The sequence below is a fragment of the Cebus imitator genome, unplaced genomic scaffold (assembly GCF_001604975.1).
Source record: "Cebus imitator isolate Cc_AM_T3 unplaced genomic scaffold, Cebus_imitator-1.0 Scaffold563, whole genome shotgun sequence".
Lineage (NCBI taxonomy): Eukaryota > Metazoa > Chordata > Mammalia > Primates > Cebidae > Cebus > Cebus imitator.
Window position 1 is genome coordinate 1432774 of NW_016107878.1, and position 24319 is coordinate 1457092.

General features: G+C 53.2%; 2 protein-coding genes and 1 long non-coding RNA gene across 4 annotated transcripts in view; 1 reads left to right on the top strand and 2 right to left on the bottom strand.

Moving 5' to 3' along the window:
* The window catches only part of DHCR7 (7-dehydrocholesterol reductase), a 14404-nt gene extending 2261 nt beyond the window's left edge, over window positions 1-12143 (bottom strand). Inside the window, exons 1-8 of the mRNA XM_017515886.2 lie at window positions 11950-12143; window positions 11221-11342; window positions 8511-8614; window positions 7654-7876; window positions 5652-5742; window positions 4565-4778; window positions 1845-2049; window positions 818-949 (exon numbers count right to left, since the gene is read on the bottom strand). Of these exons, the coding sequence (XP_017371375.1) occupies window positions 818-949; window positions 1845-2049; window positions 4565-4778; window positions 5652-5742; window positions 7654-7876; window positions 8511-8608 (963 nt within the window). The 5' untranslated portion in view covers window positions 8609-8614; window positions 11221-11342; window positions 11950-12143. The remainder of the gene's footprint in view (window positions 1-817; window positions 950-1844; window positions 2050-4564; window positions 4779-5651; window positions 5743-7653; window positions 7877-8510; window positions 8615-11220; window positions 11343-11949) is intronic.
* A 3588-nt stretch (window positions 12144-15731) lies between these two features.
* LOC119469068 lies at window positions 15732-17267 on the bottom strand. The gene is made up of 3 exons (XR_005197887.1): window positions 17166-17267; window positions 16740-17097; window positions 15732-16341 (listed from the first exon to the last, which is right to left on the bottom strand). It is a non-coding gene; the product is annotated as an uncharacterized LOC119469068 (long non-coding RNA).
* A 277-nt stretch (window positions 17268-17544) lies between these two features.
* NADSYN1 (NAD synthetase 1) overlaps window positions 17545-24319 on the top strand; it is a 37537-nt gene continuing 30762 nt past the window's right edge. For both annotated transcript variants that reach the window (XM_017515884.2, XM_017515885.2), the window contains exons 1-3: window positions 17545-17751; window positions 19626-19686; window positions 23701-23817. In XM_017515884.2, coding sequence (XP_017371373.1) covers window positions 17667-17751; window positions 19626-19686; window positions 23701-23817 — 263 coding nt within the window. In that variant the 5' untranslated portion in view covers window positions 17545-17666. The remainder of the gene's footprint in view (window positions 17752-19625; window positions 19687-23700; window positions 23818-24319) is intronic.

The window sequence follows — 24319 nt, forward strand, 5'->3', positions numbered from 1 at the left end:
TGAAGGCCATAAGAGACCAAAGTTCCACCTTCCCCGAAGAAGAGGGAATCTGCTAAAAAGTGGCTTTCTATGTAAGCATAGTATCAACTCTTTCCTGGGGCTCCAGGCCGCCCTGAAGATTTGGGACTTGCCGCCCTCAATCACAGGAGCTGAAAAACACATCTCTCTCTTAACATGTATGCCCTCCGCCCCTCTATTGATTGTATTTCTTCAGAAAAGCCTAATGCAAATATAGTATCAAACTGTACCTATATCTTGAGACACACACAGAGCCTAAACCAAGTAGGAGGTTTTATATATCACTACGCTTTCACATGCCTGGAAAATGGAGTTTATAAAACCAGGGAACCAGCGGGCCTGCAGCCAGCCAGGTGGAGAAATGAGGCCGGGTGGGCCAAGCAGGGGCTCCGAGGACCCGGCGTGAGCAATGGGCCAGCTGGGGCTCTGCACCCTCCACCTGGTGCTGGCCCTCACTGTTGTGGGCGTCCTGCTTTTCCAGGGCACCCGTGCCTCTATCCCACAGGACTGGCTGTCACAGGCGACGTTGGGCCTGTCACATCCTGAACAGGTGGCAGCCTCTCAATGTTGGTTCTCTCCCCTCATGCACAACTCTTGGGGCAGGCCACCCTGCCGTGCAGCTAAGCGAGTGCCCTGGGGTGAGTTCTTTCTGTCTTCTTCCTAGAAGGCCTTCCCTTCTTCCTAGAAACACGGAGCAGCTTCGGCGCCCCCAAGGACAGATACTTCTGCAAGGAGAAAGCTTTGCATGTGTCTTCCAAATGCCCTGCGGGGCCAGCCCCCAGCCTGCCCAGCTCCTCACCTGCAGCGTGTAAAGGTACGGCAGCCAGACACAGTCGCCCCAGCCCAGGTACCACCCGAAGTGGTCATGGCAAATGTCAATGGTCTTCAGGTACCAGGTTTCATTCCAGAAGAAGTCGAGCACATAGATGGCCTACAAGACAGAAGCAGCCGCTGACCAACCCTGGCTCTCCCGGAGCCCGAACGGGCCTTGGGGCGACCACACTCCAGGCGGAAGCAGGAGGGGGCACTTGGGGAGCTGCTGAGCAGCTTTCTCAATGAGCATCAGGGGTTGTTTCTGCCTGGGACGTGGGCAGGGGTAAGGGCGTCCTCAGAGTCAGCCTGAGCCCATGGCCCTGGCGTCTCTTCCAGCCCAGTTCTCAGGGCCTTCAATGGCTCGTGCTGAGGGGAAGGAATTCATCCAACCCAGGTCAACCTACTGCCTGAGCAGCGTCCGCAGCCCCTGACTGGTCTCCCTCACCCTAGAGGGCTCCCCTCACCGGCTCCCTGGGTGACGCTTCTGAACACACCTGATCCCTGCCACCCTGCACCCCAGCTCAGCACACACTTTCTGGGTCTTGCTGCTTTTAAGATTAAGAGGAGGACTTCCATGAGGCCTCCAGCCTCACCTGGCTCCAAGCTCCTGAATGCTCTCTGCTCAGGATGTGGGATGTTCCTCAGTTTCCCAGGCTTGCCACCCTCTCCGGCTACAGGGGGTGCCTGGAGCACGCCCTCGCGCCTCCACTCTACCAGGTTAACTCCCACTCACCCCCAGATTCTACCCAGGTGTAATTCCCAAGGGAGACCTTCCCAGACCACGTCTGGCTGCACAGCACCTGCCTCCTTCCCCGCCAGGGCGGCAGTGACGGGCACCCGAGGATGGCTTCCTTCACCACCTGCTCGCCAGCCACTTCCCAGTGACACCTGGGGAGGGTGCTAATTCTCTACCACCTGTGATAGATTAAGGTCATGGGAACATGCGCTGGCTTTCAGGTTTCCCCAGAGCCCACCAGCATCGGCGTTCCACGCCCTCCAGCCATGACAGGCACCTGCAGGACGTTGACCAGGACCATGGCGTTGGTCACGTGGCCGTGCAGCTCCCGCTGCTTCGCTGCGAAGGACAGGTTGATGAGGGTCCAGGTGACGATCCCAGGGCGCCCGTTGAAGAATAGCTTGAAGTCAAACCACTCCCCGATCCGGGGGTTAAACTCGATGCCCATCATGTAGTTGTAAAAGAAATTGCCTGTGAATTTGCTTAAAAACATAAATAAAAGATACATTTAGTAGATGGGCACATCTCACAATCCACCTTGCTTAGTAGGAGCCCAGCACTGGTCCAGGGTCCCAAAGGGTAACGTGAGATGGCCCAGGCAGAGGCTGGCCATGAGCTGCCAGGACCCCCACGGCCGGAAGCTTCAGTCGGGCTGGTTCCCGGTACCCTCGTTCACACTCTCTTTGCGTTCAGCTGCAGTTCAGCAGAGACATCCTTAGGCAGAGGTCCCAGGGCACCTGCTCTGTGCCCAGGAAGGGTGGGAGACGGGCTCGGGCTGGCACCTGGGTTTCTCCCCACCTTTCCCCAGGTTCCCTTGATGCATGGCACAGGTGAGCCGAAGAGCTGGCTCCTCTACACCGAGATGACATTCTGGGGCCCAAGCACATGTCTGAAGCACACCTGGGGCATGCAGCCCCTCATGGGTGAGTGACATTATATATCATGCCGACGTAGAGAACTGCAAACTCACCCTGGGCCCGGCTTCCAGCATGTATTGGACAAGTTCTTTGACCAGTTACTGGAATCCCTCAGTCCCTAGCAGGTCAGAGCATCAGCCAAGGTAATCCCTATGGAGATCCTCGCTAGGTACAGCTGGCTGAGGACACGGAGCAATTTCTGTCTTAACTAGAAAATCTGATTTTCATGTCTAGTTCCCTCAGGTAGGCTAAGTAGAAAGAAGCAAAACACAAAGTCTACAACCATTGAAGTGGTTATAAGGTGGCGAGGATGATTTTCAGGAGTCATCAAATGCCAGCCTCATTATCTGGTAACACACAAGCTACAAAGTGTCATCCTCCAGAAACATTTCCCAAGAGCCTAGGTGTAACAGTTAAAGGAAACACACCCTGGTTTTTTGGATCCCCCAGACTGAATTGTAAGACCCACTGCCTGCAACTGTCCCCAAGAGAACCCCACCAAACATTTGTTGATGATGGATGGATGGGAGGATGAGTGGATGGAAGGATGGGGGAAAGGGATGAGGAGACGAGCAGGTGGATGGTAAATGATGGGTGGATGTGAGTGGATGGATGGGTAGGTGAATGGATGATGGGCGGATGGATGGGTGGGTGCTGCGATGTGTTGGTGGGTGGGTAGGTGGCTGGGTGAATGGACAAATGGATGACGGGTGGGTAGACGGATGGGTAGGTGGGTGGAGGGTGGATGGGCAGGTGGATGAGATGGATGATGGATGGGTAGGTGGGTGGGTGGATGTATGGGGAGATAGGCAGGTAAATGGGTGGGTGGGTAGGTGGATGGGCAAATAGATGAATGGATGATGGAAGAGTAGGTGGATGGACAGATGGATGATGGGTGAGTGGATGAGGGTGATGGATAGGTGGATGAATGATGGGTGATGTATAGATGGATGATGGGTGTTTGGATAGATGGATGATGGGTGAGTGGGTGCGGATGATGGATAGGTGGATGGATGGATGGATGGATGGACAGATGGATGATGGGTGTTTGGACAGATGGATGATGGGTGGGTGGGTGTGGTGATGGAGAGGTGGATGGACAGATGGATGACGGGTGTTTGGACAGATGGATGATGGGTGAGTGAGTGTGGGTGTGGGTGATGGACAGATGGATGATGGGTGAGTGGGTGTGGGTGATGGAGAGGTGGATGGACAGATGGATGATGGGTGTTTGGACAGATGGATGATGGGTGAGTGTGGGTGTGGGTGATGGACAGATGGATGATGGGTGAGTGGGTGTGGGTGATGGAGAGGTGGATGGACAGATGGATGATGGGTGTTTGGACAGATGGATGATGGGTGAGTGTGGGTGTGGGTGATGGACAGATGGATGATGGGTGAGTGGGTGTGGGTGATGGAGAGGTGGATGGACAGATGGATGATGGGTGTTTGGACAGATGGATGATGGGTGAGTGGGGGTGTGGGTGATGGACAGATGGATGATGGGTGAGTGGGTGTGGGTGATGGAGAGGTGGATGCATGATGGGTGGGTAAATAGGATGGGGTGATGAGTGGGTAGATGATGGGTGAGTAGGTGGATGAATGGGTGGACGGGGGTGGGTGGGTGGGGAGATGGGCAGGTGAATGGATGAGTGGACAGACAGATGTGGGCGTGACCACTGTCCAGCCAAGGCTTCCGTGCTGGGTACAGACCAGCAGGGCTTTCCTGCGACGCTGTTAAAGCCACAGGGATAACAGGACTCTTCGCTAAGGTTGTTTTGAGCCTCACCAGCTAGTCCAAAGAGGCAACGGGCGGCCTGTGTCCCAAGCCGGAAGTTCTTTTTGGCTTCCCTACCCCCACGACAGCCCTAAAGGCCGTGATCTGGCCACCACATCTGACCTGGCCATCTTCAGCTGCATTCTTGCCAAGGCTGGAGAAGCCACCCAACACTCAAAAGGAGGTTCCCCAGGGTGAAGCACGTTCGATGCTTTACAACAACCAGCCCCAGGCAGCAAAAAAAGCCCAGTGGTGGAAGTTTCCGCTTTCCACCTCAGGCTGGACCCGCTGCTAAGAACGTACCGGTCTCTGGCGCTGGTGGGGAAGAGGTAGCCCTTGACCATGGCGAAGGTGGAGACGGCGTAGCCGAGGATGTTGGCACACCAGAGCAGCGGGATCCAGTTGTCGAAGATGATGGTGGGTGAGAACCAGGACAGGAGATGAGCAGTCACAAACCAGAGCAGATGCGTGACGAGCCAGGCTTGCAGGCCGTTGATCTGATACTTGTTCACAATCCCTGCGGATGGGGATTCAGAAATCAGGTGCTTTCCCAGCCTGCGGCGAGGAGCTTGGCTGGGTTGAAGCATGCCTGGCGGGGGCCCTGGTTACTTTCTGAGCATCTACTGCTGCAGACCCTCATCCACGGCCCCAGGCACCATCTCTGAGACCCCTACACCCTTGGCCAAGGAACTGCCTGCTCCTCCTAATTCCTGGGAAGCAAGAGAGGAGGTCGATCCATCCTGCAAAGAGGGAGAGGAGGCTGATCTATCCCAGGAGGAGGGAGAGGAGGCCGATCCATCCTTTGGTTCTGCATGTCGTTAACTGGCTGTAGGCTGAGTGACAGGTATGTAGTCTGAGAAGGTAGTCAGGGCCTAGGGGCAGAAGCAAGTAAGGATGGCCCTGTGGTGTCCCTGGCCCTCTCTGTAATTGTTGGGGAGTGCCTCAGCCCACTCACACCCCAAAACAGGGAGTCTCTCGGGGCAGTCAGGTGGGATTCCAGTCTGCACCTGTGTGCAAGGCATGAAGCCAGGTTCCTTGTGGGTTTCCAAGGATGGCAAGGAATGAACGGATAAGGCCGCCCACGGACAGCCCTGCGGAAGGCGTGGCGGTCTCTGCAGGAAGCTCCGGGGCCCAGTGCACCCCCTGCTACAGGGCTGGGAAGGAGCTGGGCCCATCCTTTCCCTCCTTACCCAGGAAAGTGATTTCTAACGTGGGTGTGAGACAGCTCCAGTGTCCCTCAATGGTTTTTGAGGCCTGGTGCTGTGAAAAATCTCCAAGCAAAATGGATTTCTATTCTGTGACAAGTCTTAGGGAGGAAGCAGCATGGGGGAGGACAGGCCCCTGCGAGAAGGGACAGGAACGGGAGCCTGCAGAGGGTGGGCGGGGCTACCTGCAGGAGTCACGGCCCCCTCCTGGATGCCTCCTACGTAGCCGGGGAGGAACTTGTGGCAGAAGTCTGGGAGAGACGTGTAGAGAAGCACCTGAAACACAGAAGCAGCCTGGTCACCCCCGCCCGGAGGCCACCTGCAAAGGGGGACGCACAGAGAATCGCAACCATGGTCTTTTTCTTCTGGAAGCGCTTTTTCTCCTGGAAGCTCAAACTGCTGGGCTGCCGGTTTTGAAGGTGGCTCAGGAACAATAAACTCATCAACCAGGAAAAGCACCAACGCGTTCTCCCACAAGGCTCCATTCACCCCTCAGGAGAGCACACAGGTCCCTCCCGGTCACCTTTTAAAAAAGGAGAATCCTACAAAATTCATCTTAAAAAAAAATTTTTTTTAGATGAGGTCTTGCTGTAGCACCCGGGCTGGAACGCAGTGGTGCGATCATAGCTCACTGCAGCGCTGACCTCCTGAGCTCCTGACCCTTCCACCTCAGCCTCCCAAGTAGCTGGGGTTGTAGCTGTGCCCACCACCCCAGGCTAAAATTCGCCCTTTTAAAGCACACAATTCAGCAGCATTTACTGCATTTACATCGTTGGTTGTGCAACCATCACCACTCATTCCAGAACTTTTCATCGCCATTAAAAATGTGGTTCCCGTCCGTGGTCACTCTGAATTCCCTGTCCCTGCTGCCCTGCCTACCACCGAGCTTTCTGCCTCTGCGGATTTGCCTGTTCTGGGCATTGCATACAGACGGAACCACACAGTAAGTGGTGTTTGCGACTGGCTTCTCTGGCTCAGCAGTGTCTTCAAGGGTCATCCACCTTGCGGCCTGCATCGGAGCCTCCCTCATTCCCTTCCACTGTCAAATAGTGTTCCACGGTGTTCTGTTCTGTATGTCTGTTCGTCTGCGGAGCGACAGGTGGGGTTCCCGCTTTTTGTCTATTTGTCATTCACATTGCCCCTGCCATTTTTCACTCAAAGGGACCAAGAGATCTGAACTGAGAAGGATTCTGGAGCCGAAAAGCTTGGACCCTGGGGAGAGACAGCTAACCATGATCTGGGCCGGACACGGTGGCTCACGCCTGTCATCCCAGCAATTCGGGAGGCCAAGACTGGCAGATCACGAGGTCAGGAGTTTAAGACCAGTGGCCAATATGGTGAAACCCCGTCTCTAATAAAAATATAAAAATTAGCCAGGCATGATAGTGCAAGCCTGCAGTCCCAACTACTCGGGAGGCTGACACAGGAGAATCACTTGAGCCTGGAGGGGGAGGTTGCAGTGAGTCGAGATCACGCCATTGCACTCCAGCCTGGGTGACACAGCGAGACTCCATCTCAAAAAAAATTTTAAAAAATTATGATCTGAGCCATCCTCCCTCCCAGGAAGGAAAACCCAGGCCTCTTTCTCGCACCATTTCCCTGAAAACCTTTTTCTGGTTCAGGCAATGAGCACCACCTCTGTGTGCCCCAGGTTTTCTGTAGAAACAACCCCTTCCTGGAACTCCCTCTGGACTCGGAGGCCAGTGGGGACACAACAGAGCTGAGGACATCCTGGACCTGCCACGACTCCTGTGGGGAGACACGGCCTTGGCTTCACTGAGTGGCATTTCATGACTGAGAGCGTCCCTTTGGGGACTGAGACGCCCCTTTGCAGGCCTGCTGCGAGCCGAGATTCCTGCCAACTGTGGGGCTTCCTCGGGCCAGCCCTGCCCCCCTACAGGGTCTTGCTCCCACCCTCAGCTTGTCCCTGCAGAGCTGGGCGTGCTCAGGAACTGCATCTGGGAGTGATCTGAAGGCGTATCAAATGTCGACGTGACAGGTGCCCCGGCCCCACATCTGAGGATGCATCTGAACACACCAGAGTCCAGGGACTGCCCTGCTGGGTCCTGGGAACCCGGATTTCAACCTGAGTCAGGTTCCATGTCCCAGACAAATGGAAGGATGACCCCAGCAGGAGGGCACGCTGCCCACCTGCTGTGCCCCGACCCCAGGGCAGGGGATGCTGACCTGTAAGGTGACCCAGAAGGTATAGAGCTGGGCAGCTTTCCTCGTTATAGGTGGAGTCTTAGCCCAGATGTCCGAGAGCTGAGCACGCCCAGTGGCAATGTCCACCACGGGGCCGGTCAGGGCGCAGCTGTACTGGTCACAGGCCATGATGAAGTAATAGACAATGAAGGGCGCGAACAGCAGGAGGAAGATGACGCTCGCCAGGGAAAACCAGTCCACCTCCCTGCGAGGGCAGACACAGGCAGTCACACTGGGGCCCATCCGCCCCGGGGCTCACCAGGACCCTGAGAGGCTCTGTGTGGGGGCCTGATGCTCAAACCCACCAGCAGCCCCACGAGAGAAGGCGGCATTAGCTCCTAGTGCGGGCCCTCCTTGCGGCCAGAGGAGCCACTCGACATCCTGCTTTACCGCCGTCAATTAACTGGTGGATTCACCTGCAGCCCCACCTAAGGCCCAGAGCCCAGAATGTGAGTGCGGGTAGGCCTTTCATGACCACCAAGGCCACGGTGTTCCAGGCCGGGGAGGACACTCACCCACACTACGTCCCCATGGCCCTATGGCAAAATGGGAGCTGTGACACACATAACACCCCAGGGTGGTGGGAAGGCGCCCACTGTCCTTGAAGCCCATCTCTTTCCGACATTGTTGACTGACCATGATTTCTAGTTTTTTTCTTTTTTAAATTCCTTACTTTATAAAGTGGAAAACTGCTTACCTTTCAATAGTCTTGACAAAAAAAAAAAAATTTTTTTTTTTAAATAGGTCATTCGTTCCTTTGGGTCCATACACTTTCAAAGGCTGGAAAGCTCTGAAACTATACTCGGCTTTCTAGCTGGGAGAACAGGCAAGATCCTTACCAGGCCCGGCCCCACTGCCCTTGAGATGTCGTTCTGCCATTGGTGATGCCGTCTAGACTCTTGGTTTTGGGAGCGCTGGGCTGTGACTTTGCAGCCATTGGGCCCTGTAGGAAGGAGAACCTTGCTCACATCATCCCTCCAACAGACACCGCCTCCCCCTCCTGCATCCACCACTGCTCCTGGGCCTGGTGGGGCTGGCCTCTTTTGCACACCTTCCCAGGACCCTGTCCCCGACGGCAGATTCCAGGCAGGGAAGGAAGCATCCTGTCTTAGACTCTCCCCTCCCTAGACCCTGCAGTCCCCTCCCACCTGGCCTTCCTATGCCTGGTCTTGCTTGCCTCAGTTCATTCCCCAAACATGGCAGAACGCCCCTCCCTCTTACAGCACAAACTGGCTCCTCCCTCCCTCCCTCCCTCCTGCACATCATGCTCCCCTATGCCCCTCTGCTCCAGGAACACAGGGGTCTTCACTTATCCTTGAACACGGTTTAAGTTGTCCGTTTCACGGACTTCCTCTGCTTAGAGCATGTTTGCAGGTGTCCTTGCCCAGGGCTCACATAAAATGTCCCCTCCTCGGGAGGTCTTCCCTCCCAGCCAATCTGAAGCAGCTGCCCCCCAGGCTCCCTGCCAAGGCCCTCCACTGCATACTTTATTTTCTTAGTAACTCTCCCCATCACCTAGAATTATTCATTTGTGTGGGTGTGTAGTCTGCCTCCCCTCACTAGAATGTAAGCTTCCCAAGGGCAGGAATTGTGTATCTTCTTAATTGTTCCACTACCAGGGCCTTGAACAGTGGCCTATATGGGACCCTCAATAATCACCCAACAAAAACAGAGAGAGAGAGAAAACAGAATGTCTCTAGGTACCCACAGCTGCTCTACATGGTTATAATTTGGGGGAAGCAGTGACATCCCCACTTCCAGAACAAGTTCATCACTGTGAAGCTTTAAAATATCAAAGCTTTTAGAGAAAACCCGGGAGTAAGAATCATGACAGCCTTACATTTCTCAACAGCAAGCTGGATTCTAGAAGGCAATGATGAAAAATGTCAAAATTCTGAGGAAAACTTTTTTGCAACCTAGAATTCTATTCCTGTGTGAACTATTACTCAAGGACAACATGGGATCCGGGAAACTGGAGGTCCAAGAGAGCTGCTGAAGGAACGTCCATGAAAGGGGAAGGGCGAGTCCCAAGAGGACAGCTATGCAGGAGGACTAGTCAGGAACCAGTCCACACTGGTACAAGATGAATGGCTAGGAAAGACAGGAAATGAAAACGATGAATTTTGTTGCATCTGAGTGTGTAGGAAAATTACTGATACGTGTAACAGCTCGGTGAGCGCATCCAGAAATAAAATGAATGATTGACGCCCAGAAACCTTACCAAATGAAAAAAAAGTGAGGCAACTGTTAACTCCAGGAAAAATAAAAAGTCATGCAAGGAAATAAAAAAAGCAACCATAATTATAGGACCTTACTCTGGCTCAACAGTGAATAATTGTAACTTTGTCATAACAATGTATACTTTATTGATTGACTACTGTATGCACACAAGGAAATTCGCAAAGTTGGGGGTGCTTAAAGCAAATCACTTAGAAATAAGTAGGTACAAACAACAACACAAAAGTAGCTAAAAGAATGAAAAAAGTGTTTGCTGCTCACAAGCAAGAATATGGGATGTGGTAGAGACTATTTCTTTTGAAGCCTTTTAACACTGATATTTAAAAATATGTGAGCATGAATTACTTTAATAAAAATGTACATTCATTTTAAAAATTTCAAGGATAAAAGACATTTTCCTTGTGTGGTGTAAGAACTGCAGTAGCAGCACTTAATTCAATTTACACAAGTTTATGAAGTGCCCATGATGTACAAAGCAGGACAAGAGGTCTTGATGGGAAGGGACCCTGTGTCTCTACAGCTCTAAATACTAATACAGAGCCCGGCGTGTGCCAGTCACTCTTTTATCAGTAAAATCAAAGTGGATAAAAGAAAAGTGCCTCTGAGAAGAGCTGACACCCTAGTGAGACTGATCTCAAGATCGTCCCACCCTCGCCCTGTTCGTGGGCACCTGCCAGCTTGCTTTAGACAGTTCCTCTGCCCCAGGCTCTCATCAAGATAAGATTCACATTTAGTTTCTTCCCAACCCAAACTTACCAGGTCAGTGCCCCACTCCCTCCCATCCCTCGTTTCCACACTGACTCATGTTAATCCGGACCATCCACGTGCACACTTGCCTTACAGGAAGGCTAAGCAGAATGGGGTGGTGTCCTGCTTACCCCAACTCACGGATAAGCTACCGGGAGACAATGCCTGGTACCAACATTCGATCATGTAACATACCGGGAAACTGCAAAATGGTTGGGGGATGTGTAACCTCAGAGCTGAAGTGTGAAAAAGCCACGGGGAGAATGTTGTCAAAAGGGATTAAAACCAGACCTAAAAAGTGGCTTTAGCATGTGAGAGTTCATTCGCCCAGGAGTCAGCTCTTTAGTTACAAGCACAGAGTTTTGTAATAGGCATCTAAGTCACATCCTTTCCAATAGATGGCTGGGAACAAAGGGAAAGTGCCCTGGGTATGCTGCATTTTACTCATACGAGGCTCAGACAGCAGTTGACATTTGAGAGCTGGTGGACCAGTCTGTCCGTATTGTTTCAACACTGTGAAGCCATAGCCTGCGCCCAGGATCCAGGGCACTGAAACACACTTACCTCCTGCCAAGTAGTTTCACAGCAAAAGGGAAGTTTTCCTTCTTGAACTGGCCCCTTAAAAGTTTCTAGACATCTGTGCTCCAAATGCCTGCTTGATCCTTCTCAACCGGCTAAACAAAGTCCTGCAGGGAACACAAAGATGAAGACCCCCAGGGAGCTGACATTTCAGGAGAGGGCAGACCCTCAAGGCCCACAGTTGGAGTCGAGCAAGAGGCACAAGCTCAGCGCTCAGGGCCTCAACAGCCCCAGTCAGGGGGGCAGTCCCATGGTAGAGCTGCTGTGCCCGGCTCGCCACCGACAGAGAGGGAGGCGAACAACAGGTGGGGCACGGGAAGGCGCCGCAGCGGATGGCGGCATCCAGGCCAGGAGCCAACCCCGGAGCCAGGCAGCCCCCAGAGCATCCCGCAGGGGTCGGCTGGTGGGGAGGGGGTCGGCTCATGGTGGGGGGTCGGCTAGTGGGGAGGGGGCGACCCGCGCCCCCAAGCCTCCGCCCCGCCTTCCCGGAGCCCCAGCGGCCCCTCACCTGTGAGCGGGACCCTCTCCCCACCTGCGCGCACAACCCTGACCCCGACCCCACCCTCGCCCTGCGTGTGCGCACCTGCTCACCCGGCCACGGTCCCCCACTACGCACGCCTCGGCCCTCACCTGCGCACCTGGAGCCCTCACCTGCGCACCTGGAGCCCTCACCTGCGCACCTGGAGCCCTCACCTGCGCACCTGGAGCCCTCACCTGCGCACGCGCCCCCCTCGCCGCGCGCAGCTCCCTGCTGCCTAGTCCCTAGCCAGGGGCCGGAGTCTCCTAGGTCCGGTAGGGACTCCCGCCCCCGTATGACGTCAGCGATTGCCTGCCAATCGGAGTTGGACCCTGCACGCCCGGAAGCCCCGCGCCCCGCGATTGGCCGAGCCGCCTGAGCTGACTCCGGGCCCACCGCGCCCGCCACTCGGCAGAGTCCGAGCTCGAGATTGACAGCCCAGGCCCCGCCCCGCCTCACCGCCCCGCCCCGCCTCACCGCCCCGCCCCGCCCCGCCGCCCCGCCCCGCCCCGGCCCCCGCAGGTGGGCGCAGACTCAGGCCCTTTGCCAGGATCCGCGCGGACCGGCCGGAGGTGTGACGGGGTCAGGGCTGGGGCTCGCGCGGGACGCAACGCGGGGGGGCCACCTGGATGATCTTGGGCCTCCGTGCCTCAGTTTCCTCCTCTGCAAATAAGGCTTCCGCGGCTCGCGACGCACGTGGATGAGCGTGTGTCCAGGCGCCCGTGCACCGCGAGGAGCACAACAGACACAATCCCTCCTCCTGGGGCTCACGTCCTGGGCGAAGGGGATCCTCCATTAACCACCAGGTAAACACTCGGGTGTCAGGGGAGGCTCGCCGCTGGGAGACCGCCAAAGTCACCCGAGATGGAGTCTGGGTGGCCTGCTTATTAGGGGGCACACCTGTGGAAGGACGGGACAGGGGGTATCACGGTATCTGCAGCTAATGACACCATGGGGGAGGGAGCAGCAGGGCAAAGGGAGAAGCTGAGCCATAGTGAGACCCAGACACATGCGCCAGCTCTTGGACACGGGCCTGGTTGCGCGGGCATGACCTGGGGCGGGGCAGCCCTGGAGGTGGGGACAGCCGAAGGTGTCTGCTGACCCCACACCCAACAGCTCGGGTAACAGGCCTTACTTACTGGCAGAGCGGTCTGGTCGCCACATCTCTGTGGCCCTCAGAGACATCATGCTTTATTTTTTCCCTGCAACTTTTTATTTTTAAAAATGTTCAGCATACAAACAAGTGGAATGTAAAGTGAACACGCAGAGTCCTGGAGTCAGCAGGGTGAACAGGTGGCCACGTTTCATTTCTCTCCCTCTCTATATATATATTTGTGTTTTTCTGTTTCCTCCCCACTCACTGCCACCATTCATTAGTTGCAGATACCATGATTCCCCCCCTCCCACAAATACTTCAGTAGCCACTTCCTAATAACTAGAACCTTCTACATCACCGAAATACAGTGCCTGCATCAGTTCAGAGCTGCTATCTATCCCCATCTCTGGTTTCCCCGGGTTGTCCCAATAATGTCCTCTGCAGCCCTTTTGCTATTGTTTTGTTTTGCTTTTTGAGACGGGGTCTCTCTCTGCCACACAGGCTGGAGTGCAGTGGCATGATCGCAGCTCACTGCAGCCTTGAACTGCTTGGCCCAAGCGATTCTCTTCCCTCACACTCCTGAGTAGCTGGGACTACAGGAGCATACCACCACACTCGGCTATTTTTTTTTTTTTTTTTTGTAGAGACAGGGGTCTCACTATGTTACCCAAGTTGGTCTCAAACTCCCGGGCTCAAGCGATCCTCCCACCATGGCCTCCCACAGTGCTAGGACTACAGGTGTGAGCCCCTGAGCCTGGCCTACAGCCCTTTTTAAACCCCAGGATCTAATCAGGGAGCCACACTGTGCACTCAGGCTATGCTCTTTTCTTGGCAGGATAATACACTACATTAAGCATGTTTTATCTTGTCAGAGGCTGTCAGCCTAAAATAGCCAAACAGGTCAGAATTTAGATTAAAGAGAGTTCACTGGAGTGCAAAGTTTGAGCACAGGGCACCTGGGAACAAAGATTTTAAAGAATGGAAATCAGTGTTTCAAAGTGTAGATGTTCGGGATCATTTATGTAGACAAAGTTTAGGGAAGTTTAACAGAATTTTAACATCTTTTATGTAAGGTTTCGCATAAAGTGATAATCCGAGCAGTTGAGGTGGTCTATTTTGGAGGGAAGGTATATTTAACATTTTACACTGAAGATGTAGGAGTCTGGTCTGAGTTAAATACAGGATAATAAGACACAATCTATCATAAAGATCAATAATTAGAAGGGGAGGAGGTCTGGTCTGTGGTCTCTCCTAGTCATTTATAAAACATAAATGATAAAGAAAAACATTAACCTATAATCTAAAAGACAAAATCATGAACATGCCATGTGACCCAGTTTCTAGGACTTAACTTCCCCCTCTTGACATAATAAATTTGTTTATTCATTTTTATTTAGAGATGAGACCTTGCTCTGTTGCTTAGGTTCACATACTAAATTTTGAGAGTCCCACAGTTTTCTTTTCTAAGACAACACATCACTGTGCTCCAGGATTGACAGTAAGTTTGATAGTGGGGCTCAGTGGTTTCTGCCAGAAGTCTCTATTTTTCCTTTTATGATTAATGAGTAATTGGTGCAGTGATAGTTTGAGACTGTAAATATTCTGTTCCCGAACTACCTTTCACCCAGTAAACTAGCATTTAATGAAGACTCTTGCCTGAATCCCTTATTTCTTGGGACAAAGTGTTAATTTTCTAATTTTGTTCCCTTGACATTTATTAATAAATTATTATTTATTAACAAGCATTCTTCTGTAGAGAATTTCCTCTTTTATTTTTTATTGTATGCCTTAATGGATTTTTTAAATCAGTTATGATTTTTTTTTTTTTAAGGCGGAGTTTCACTCTTGTTGCTCAGGCTGCAGTGCAATGGCGCAATCTCGGCTCACTGCAACCTCCACCTCCCAGGTTCAAGTGATTCTCCTGCCTCAGCCTCCCGAGCACCTGGAATTACAGGCATGTGCCATCATGCCCGGCTAATTTTGTATTTTTAGTAGAGACGGGTTTCTCCATGTTGGTCAGACTGGTCTCGAACTCCCAACCTCAGGTGTTCTGCTCACTACCGCCTCCCAAAGTGGTGGGATGACAGGCGTGAGCCGTAGCACATGGCATGATTCTTACTGTATTGTCTTATATTTGGCTAATGGGAACCCCTTCAAATTGGCTTCTTTTTTCAAATGACATGTCCCTACCATCCTTTGATAACTTCCTTATTTTCTGGGACAACCAGATGTTCGAGGATCCTCACCTTCTCTGCCAGGCCTAGTGTCAGCCATTGTTGGCAGGAGATAATTTGAGCAGATCGTGTGGGATTTCAGAGGCATGAAAACTACCCCAAGGTGACGTTGTAAGGATTAAATAACTTAGCGTGTGTAACATTCTTGTGCTTTTGTGGCGTTTCCAAATTGTCATGAACAAGCATTACTTTACAGACAGGAAAAACATGATTAAAAATGTGAAAACAAGTATATGCACATAAGCTAAAAATAAAATCCTAAGCCCCTGCATTGACCAAAGGGACGCCCCTCTTGACCAAGGGGACAACAGAAAACCTTAAAACTGAGTTCCCAGGCTAGGCACGGTGGCTCACGCCTGTAATCCCAGCACTTTGGGAGGCTGAGGCTGTTGGATCATGAGGTCAGGAGTTCGAGACCAGCCTGGCCAAGATGGTGAAACCCCATCTCTACTAAAAATACCAAAGTTAGCTGGGCGTGGTGGCGGGCACCTGTAATCTCAGCTACTCAAGAGGCTGAGGCAGGAGAATCGCTTGGACCCAGGAGGCACAGGTTGTGAGCTGAGATTGAGACACTGCACTCCAGCCTGGGTGACAGAGCAAGACTCCGTCTCAAAAACACACACACACACACACACACACACACACACAACTGAGTTCCCAGATATGACAGGAGGGGAGATGGGAGACACCTGGGTATAGCCCTTCTTTTTGGAGTTTGGACACAACTGGCTCGCATTCATGTTAAAACAGAAATCATAAGACTGATAGAATGGACTCTGGCAACAAGATACCGAGTTAATAAACAGGACCTGAAGCCTTGCAAGGCAAGCGTCAGTCAGGCATCCCACACTTAGAGAAGAAACTGTTCTAACTGCCACAAGGTTTTCGTGTTTCTCTATCAGCCACAGAAGCACTGGCCTTGGGATCAGCAATATTAAAACAACTGCAGCTCCAGGAGGTGCTGACTGACTGACCCTGTTTCAGCAGCCTTGACAGCTGTGATTGGACAGGAGACTGACTGCAGTGGCTTTCTCCTGATAAGAGACCACCGACCCTGGACTGGCTCTGACGGGTTTATAGAGATGACGCACCTGCATGCCTCTGTCCTGAAGACTTTTGGCCCTAAAGGCCCTGACGTAAGATTGTGAATGTTAAGACTCCACCCCAAAGTGAACATGGGTCACATATTACTTGCTTTGCTCACTGAGAGGGCCTGCGTCAGGACCAGCTTCATGAATATTCATAGCTCCTCCTGTAACCTGTTGAATATGTATGTTTTGCCAGTGCCTTCCGCATACATGCTCCTGTCCCAGCCCCTCCTCCTTGGAAGTGCCTGTCTGGCCTTGGCTGAAGACCATTCCCAGCCTGAGGGATGGCTGCCGCCTTGAGGGCTACAACCCTTTACAAGAAATAAAGCCTCCTCTTTTTCCAAATGTATAAATTGTGTGTGTTTTTAAATTAACAGGAAGGACAGAAGGATGGGCAGTTTAAGCAAGGATGGCGAGGCAGTTACTTATATGGGGGTAAAAATGGACTGTACCCGGGGTGGACTAAAGAGGAAATGTGAGGAAGAAAAACTGAGAAACTGCTGGTAGTGAATCGGGGCAAGCGCCTGGAGAACAGACTGCAACATTTAGCCAAGTGGAACAGCACAAACCCTGCTGCTCCGCAAAGCTGCTTGCAGGACCTGGAGCAACGAGGCCTGGAAGGAAACCTTGCCGGAAAGGAAACCGGCAGCAGTGCGTGCGTCTGTTATTAGCAAAATGCTGCTACTAACTTCCATGCCCACTCGCTATTGAATAAACCTGCTTTATTCCTGCCATGGAATACCAAACCGCAGAAAAACAATTAAATGAGCGTATCTCATATTACAGGGGGAAAAACTCAAGCTGCAGAAGCACATTAAAGTGCAGTTCCTGTCGTTTCAGAAAAGGCGAGCAGCGCTCTACCTGCTACTTACACACGTGGTACAGGAGGGAAAAGAGGCAGGAGAGGATTCCCAGGAATTCAGGGCCCTCCGCCCAGGGAGGCGGGATTGGCAGCACGGAGAATCGGTTGCCATCCTCAGCTGTCCTGCGGGCACGCTGAAGCGCTCCTACCCTACTGTATTCTTTTGGTGTATTTGGAACGTTTCACGCTGTATTAAAATAAAACATGGCTAAGCTGGTTTCGGGGAGGGGGTGTGGGATAAGATAGAGGGGTGCGGCAGCTGGACGGGCACCCCCCGCACCTCTGCGCAGGGACAGGTTTGCTCGCGAGACCGGGGGCGGGGCCGGGGCCCGGAGCGGGGGTGGAGTCGAGGCGGGGGCGGGGCCCTTCGCGGTGCCTCGAATTGGGCAGCCAACTCGCTGCGCAGGCGCAGTCGTGAGCTCCGCAGACGGGGCGGAGCGATCCGTGGGCGGGGCCTGCGCCGTAGTCCTCGGCCGGAGCCGCACCGGATGGGCGGGGAGAGGGCGGGGCCATCCTCCGAGGGGCGGGGCGAGGACTGGCAACCCGGAAGGTCCGGTGCCCGAGTCTCTTATCTTGCAGGGACCTGGGTCCTGCCATTCCCCGCTGGCCTCCCGCCCGGGCGATTGCGGCCAGGATGGGCCGGAAGGTGACCGTGGCCACCTGCGCACTCAACCAGTGGGCGCTGGACTTCGAGGGCAATTTGCAAAGGATTTTGAAGAGTGAGCTTGGGGGCGCAGGGGGCCCCGGGCGGGGATGGCGCACGGACACTATGGTCGGGCCCGGGCTTGCCGGGGCGCGCTGACAGCCTTGCCCTGGGACACGCGCCGCCCTGGGCGTGGGATCAGGTGAGATAACATGCTCAGGTCCTCCTCGGGAAGTGTTTATAGTTCCTGGGGACAAGCGGTATACGAGGCGAGAGGTATACGATTGATGGTTTCTGGTCCCCGTGGGCCTTCCTGGTGTCTGGGCATCGAGAGAAGGCATCCCAGAAAGGGAAGTAGAAAAAGACGGCCCGGCACCGTGGCTCACGCCTGTAATCCCAGCACTTTGGGTGTGGGGGCGGGGGATCAGCGGAGGTCGGGAGTTCAAGACTAGCCTGGCCAAGACGGTGAGACCCCGTCTCTACTAAATATACAAAAATTAGCCAGGCGTGGTGGCCGCGAAGACAGGGTGCGGTTGTTGAAAGGTCACCGTCTAATTTTTGTTTATATGGACGCACCTTGGAGGATGAAAAGTCAAACTATACACCTGCACCTAAATGGGCAAGCCTGCAGGTGTGGTCAGGTTGCAGGTTGGCTTGCCCTGGTCTGCTGACTGCAAGAGCCTTTGCGACAGCAAAAAAAACAGAATGTTTCAAAAGATGGCATCTTGTCAGCATGGACCTTTTTTTTTTTTTTTGAGATAGAGTCTCACTCTGTCGCCCAGGCTGGAGTACAGTGGTGCCATCTTGGCTCACTCAGTCTCCGCCTCCTGGGCTCAAGTGATTCTCTCACCTCAGCCTCCTGAGTACCTGCATTTCCTGCAGGTATAGGCGTCAGGCACCGCACATGGCTAATTTTTGTACTTGTAGTAGAGACAGGGTTTCACCATGTTAGCCAGGCTGGTCTCGAACTCCTGATCTCACGTGATCCACCTGCCTCAGCCTCTCGAAGTGCTGGGATTACAGTTCTTTGAGAGGCTGAGCCACCGCAGCCAGTGTTTTTTTTTGTTTGTTTGTTTGTTTTTGAGACGGAGTTTCGCTCTCGTTACCCAGGCTGGAGAGCAATGGCGCGGTCTCAGCTCACCGCAGCCTCCGCCTCCTGGGTTCAGGCAATTCTCCTGCCTCAGCCTCCTGAGTAGCTGGGATTACAGGCACGCACCACCATGCCCAGCTGATTTTTTGTGTTTTTAGTAGAGATGGGGTTTCACCATGTTGACCAGGATGGCCTTGATCTCTTGACTTCGTGATCCACCCGCCTCGGCCTCCCAAAGTGCTGGGATTACAGGCGTGAGCCACCGCGCCCGGCCCCAGTGTTTTTTATGTATCAACAACCTGCTTTCACCTCATTTGCTCAGAGCAAATCCAGCTGGACTGAAGGAGGCTGGGTGGTCAGAGCTAAGTTTCCGCTCTGCGGCCTCCCCTCCCTAGATGCTTGTTGGAAGCTGCTGGCTGAGAGCAGTAAGCTAATGGTTCCTGACAGTGGCACCACTGCTGGACTGTTCTTTTTCCTCCAGATGGTGTTGGGCATCTCCTTGTTAATAAACTACCAGGGTGTGACTTATTCCTCTTCCTCCGCCTCCTCCGTGGTGCTAAGGGTCAACCCTGCAAGCTCTCCCTGTTTTTCATTTCCTGCAGGTATATGCAGATACATGAAGTATGAGCAGGTGTAGGAGTAAGCAGGTGTATACAAGTGTGTGCTGCCCTCTGCTGCGGGGCTGTCAACAGGAAGCCTGACTTCTTCCCGCTCCAGGAAGTCACAGAGGATTTTTGTTTGTTATTTTTTTGTTTGTTTTTTTTTTAAATCATACCTACAGCCACAGGTTTTTTTTTATCTGTCTTTGAACATATAGGTGCTGAAATTGCCCCATTTTCTTTTTCTCTCTGTATTTTCAGGTATCGAAATTGCCAAAAACAGAGGAGCAAGATACAGACTTGGACCAGAGCTGGAAATATGGTGAGAACAGACACAGACACCCTGGGGTGGTCAGGGAGCGATGCCTGCATCAGCCTTCCCCAGCTGAGAAGGCTAGGAAGGAGCGGGACATGCCAGCTGCCGACATGCCACGCCCACTCTTGGGCCTGGTCAGTGCCGTTGAACACCTGAGCACGAGCAGGCCCAGGGAGGCTGAATAAGTCTAGATTGCCATCCTGAGGAATTAAAGGAACAGACTTTTACCAGATTAAGGCCGATTTCAAAAATAGGCAGCTTCTGTGTTCCCACTGCTGCCCTTTTGCTGTGTTCTGAATATTTGAATCCCCCTAAAATTCGTTAAGTTGAAACCCAACCACCAGGTAATTGTATTAAGAGATGAGGTCTTTGGCAGGTGATTGGGTCATGAGGGTGGAGCCTTTATGAATGAGATTAGTGTCCTTACAAGAGAGGCCCAAAGGAGCTTGTTGGCCCCTTCTGCCATGTGAGGACAGAGAGGAGATAACCAGCCCTCCCCAGATACCAAATCTGCCAGCAGCTTGATATGGGCTTCCCAGACTCCAGAACGGTGAGCAGTACCTTCCTGTTGTTTGTAAATTACCCAGTCCAAGGTGTTTGCTTATAGCAACCTGAAGGCCCAAGACACTGTCCCAGGTTTTCATTGTTGTATTTGGCCATGCAGGTTTTCCTCCTGTGATCTCAGCATCTTTCCACCAGCAAGCATAGGCAGTCATTTCTTATATGCCTTTTTGTAAAAATCAGGAAAATGGATTGCTTCTCTCCCTGTCCCTTCTTCACAAAATCAGTGTGTAGCCACATGGTAGGTGTCTCGTAAGCTGCAGTCCTTTCTCATTCTGGAGGTCAGCTGCCCTCTGTGCTCCACTAGCTTCCTGTTGGTCTTTGAGGCCCCTGACCCATTGTGGAATCGGGAAGTCCCTCTTCAGCCTTTGTCCCCTGCCTTAGTGGGTGTTCCGGCTTCTGGACTCAGAGTAAGCGGGAGCTGTCTTCTCTGAGGAGGTTGTGTGTGACTGGAGGCATCTTTCTCTCAGTCCTTCCAAGTCACTTTCCTTCATTAAGCTGATTTCTCTCCTTAGAATCTCACCTTCATACAGGGCTGTTCCTCCCATAACATCCAAGAACGTTGACTTTGTTCTTTAATTTGTCTTCATTGGATTGATTCTTTAAGAAGTTCTTCACCTAAGTGCCAGGGGACCTAGGATTCTGGGTCGTCTGAGGTCACAAAGCTTCGGTCCTCTCCTGGCCTGTGGCCCAATCCTCTCCTGGGCCGGGTTCAAGGCCTGATTGTCTCATGGGCCCGACCTCTCCTGGGCTGGCCCTGGGGCTCGACCCTCGTGTCCTGTCTGCTGCTAGCCCTGGAGGAGCTGCAGTGGTGTCAGCCCAGGACCCCTGGCCTGACCTTGCCCAGATGCTTAGAGTGTAAGTCTTCTTTTCTTTCTTTGTCCTAGCCTCTCCCTTCTATAAAAGTTACACCCACCTCTCTCCTTCCTCCAAATATAGACCAAAAAAATGGGAGGATGTCTAACTATAGACCGCTGGGATGAAATATTGGCATCCAGCAGCGACAGGGGCCCAGCTGAGCAGGGCTCCACACAGCTCACAACCTGCTGAGCAGGCTTCTATTAAATATTCCAACAATTTACAAAGAGGAAACCGAGGCAGGAGAGGAGGGACATCACTTTACTGAGCACACTGTCTCTTGTTCTTTTTGTTGTTGTGAGATGAAGTCTCTCTCTGTCGCCCAGGCTGCAGTACAGTGGCCAGATCTCAGCTCACTGCAGTCTCCGCCGCCCAGGTACAAGTGATTCTCCGCCTCAGCCTCCCAAGTACCTGGGATTCCAGGCAGTGGCCACCACACCTGGCTAATTTTTGTATTTTTAGTAGAGACAGGGTTTCACCATCTTGGCCAGGCTGGTCTTGAATTCCTGACCTTGTGATCCACCCGCCTCAGCCTCCCAAAGTGCTGGGATTACAGGCATGAGCCACCGTGCCCGGCCTCTTGTTCTTACTGGTCAGAAGTCCAGCACCTGATACACAGAGAGGCCCACTGGCTTTAGAGTGGGCTGACTCATGGACCAGAGACCCTCAGCTAGAAAGGTCAGCGTTTCCTTTGAGCCAATGCTGGAGGCTTTGGAGAGGGAAGGCTGCCACCCAAATGGGCCCTGGACACTGATTGACCAGCCCCTGTGATAACCTGCTCCTCCAGCTGCCGGCCCATCGAAGGGATGAGAGGCCTCTGGTCGCCGGACGCCATGCAGTGGGCCGTCTGGTGTTGTCATGTTATTTGGTTTCACATGTGGGCCAGGACGCCAGCAGGGTGTGAAAAGCCAGGAAACAGGGATCTGTTGGAGGAGAAAGGACATCTCAGGACTCCGTTCCTTTTTTTTTCTGAGATGGAGTCTTTCTTGCTCTGTCGCCAGGCTGGAGCGCAGTGGCTCACTCCGACTTCCGCCTCCTGGCTTCAAGCGATCTCCTGCCTCAGCCTCCCGAGTAGCTGGGACTACAGGTGCGCATCATCAGGCCCAGCTAATTTTTGTATTTTTAGTAGAGACGAGGTTTCACCATGTTGGCCAGGATGGTCTGGATCTCCTGACCTTGTGATCCGCCTGCCTCAGCCTCCCGAAGTGCTGGGATTACGGGCGTGAGCCACCATGCCCAGCCAGGACGCCGTTCCTTACTGGGGCATTTCCTGGATGCTCTTCTATCCGAGAACTGGGCGTTTCCTCTTAGCAGAGCCAAGGCCAGAGAGCAATGCTTTCCCAGATATTAAAAATTACAGCTGCCGCTTTTGGTTTAGAGCAGGCTGACTCATGGACCAGAGACCCTCAGCTAGAAAGGTCGGCGTTTCCTTTGAGCCAATGCTGGAGGCTTTGGAGAGGGAAGGCTGCCACCCAAATGGGCCCTGGACACTGATTGACCAGCCCCTGTGATTGACCAGCACAAGCCTCGCGGGTGTGTGCGAGGTTTGCTGAGCATTTGAACCGTGCCTTCCAGGCTGAAGCGTAGCAGAAAGGAGGACTTCCTGAAGAGTTACAAGTGTTCTGCAAATACTCTATAGTTTATCATGGGGACCCCAATACTAAGCAACCCAGTCTTCACATTTTACGACACCACGGATTATTGAATTAATTCCTGTGACTGCCAAAACACATGGAAACAAGTAGTGGCTTAGAGCAACAGAAATTTACTCTCTCACAGTTCAGGAAGCCAGAAGTCCACAACAGTCAGGTTGGCAGCAGGGCCCAGCTCCCTCCGAAGGCTCTGGGGGAGGGTCCCTCTGCCTTTCCCAGCTCCTGGTGGCTCCAGGCACCCCTTGGCTTGTGGCTGCATCGCTCCCCGCTCTGCGTCCGTCCTCAGGTTGCCTCCCCCTGTTCTCCCTGTCTCCCCTCTCCTTTCTCTTACAAGGACGCTTGTCATTGGATTTAGGCTCACCTGCAAAAGCCAGGGTGATCTCATCCCGGATCCTTAATCCAGCTACATCAGTGGATTCCTTTTCTAAAATGAAGTCACATTCGCCGGTTTCCGAGGTTGGGAGATGGACAGACCTTTCTGGGGTCCATCCCTCAGCCCACTGCAAGCATCTATAGCAAAAAACTCAGCGGTGGCTTTGTGGGTGGCTTTTCCGAATGGTTGTTAGCGATCTTCGTTGCCAAATAATGTATTTCTGTGGGTCCAGCTTTGTTCCTTTGGGGTTCTTCTCTTGTAGATCAGTGTCGTTTGGGCCACATTAAAGGTTAAAAGGAAACCCAAGGGCAGGCACTTCCTGATCCGAGAGCAAGTTTTTGTAGTAACTGAGAACTCAGCGAGCAGAGCAGGGGCTGTGTTCTTCAGCGTCACTAACGTGCATCGTGCTGTGGCGGTGCTGCTTACACTGGCCGCTCTTTGGAATCACCTGGAACGCTTTGGGAATACGTCTGAGCCCCACCCCCCACACACGTTCAGACTGCCCTGGTCCACAGCCCTGCCCCTCCGCGCTCACCTGCGTTGTCGCTGGAGCTCACTTTCTCTCTGGCTCCGCAGCGGCTACGGATGCTGGGATCATTACTATGAGTCGGACACACTCTTGCATTCATTTCAAGTCCTCGCTGCCCTCCTGGAGTCTCCCGTCACTCAGGACATCATCTGCGACGTGGGGATGTAAGTGCCAGTGTGAGTGTGGAGGGGCAAGCCCAGGACAAGGGCAAGCTCAAGGGCGTGAGCCACCCAACCACCTCCGTCCACGATGTGGAACCTGCATGCGTCCAGGGATCCCAAAGGCCTTATGCTTGAAAAGGGGGTTTTGTTCCTGTCCCGGCCCTATGAGCCACCTCATTTCCCCTGCAAGGAGGTAACTCCTGGAAGCAGGATGTGTCAGCTCTTTCAGAAGGTCCTGTGCACACACCAGCATACTCTGCAAAAGGAGAATGCAGCAGTCATCCCATTGCGTGCAAAGAGCCTTACTCACTTCACGGGGAGTCTTGGGCTAGTTCCCGTCCACATGTCACCACATGGTTCCCATGGCCTAGGCTGCATATGTGTAGCTCCACAAGGCAGGACTCTGCACACTCTGTGCTGGTGTCTGTGCTGTGCCCTGCATAGCTGTCCCCATGGAGGCCTCTGCACGCTCTGTGCTGGTGTCTGTGCTGTGCCCTGCATAGCT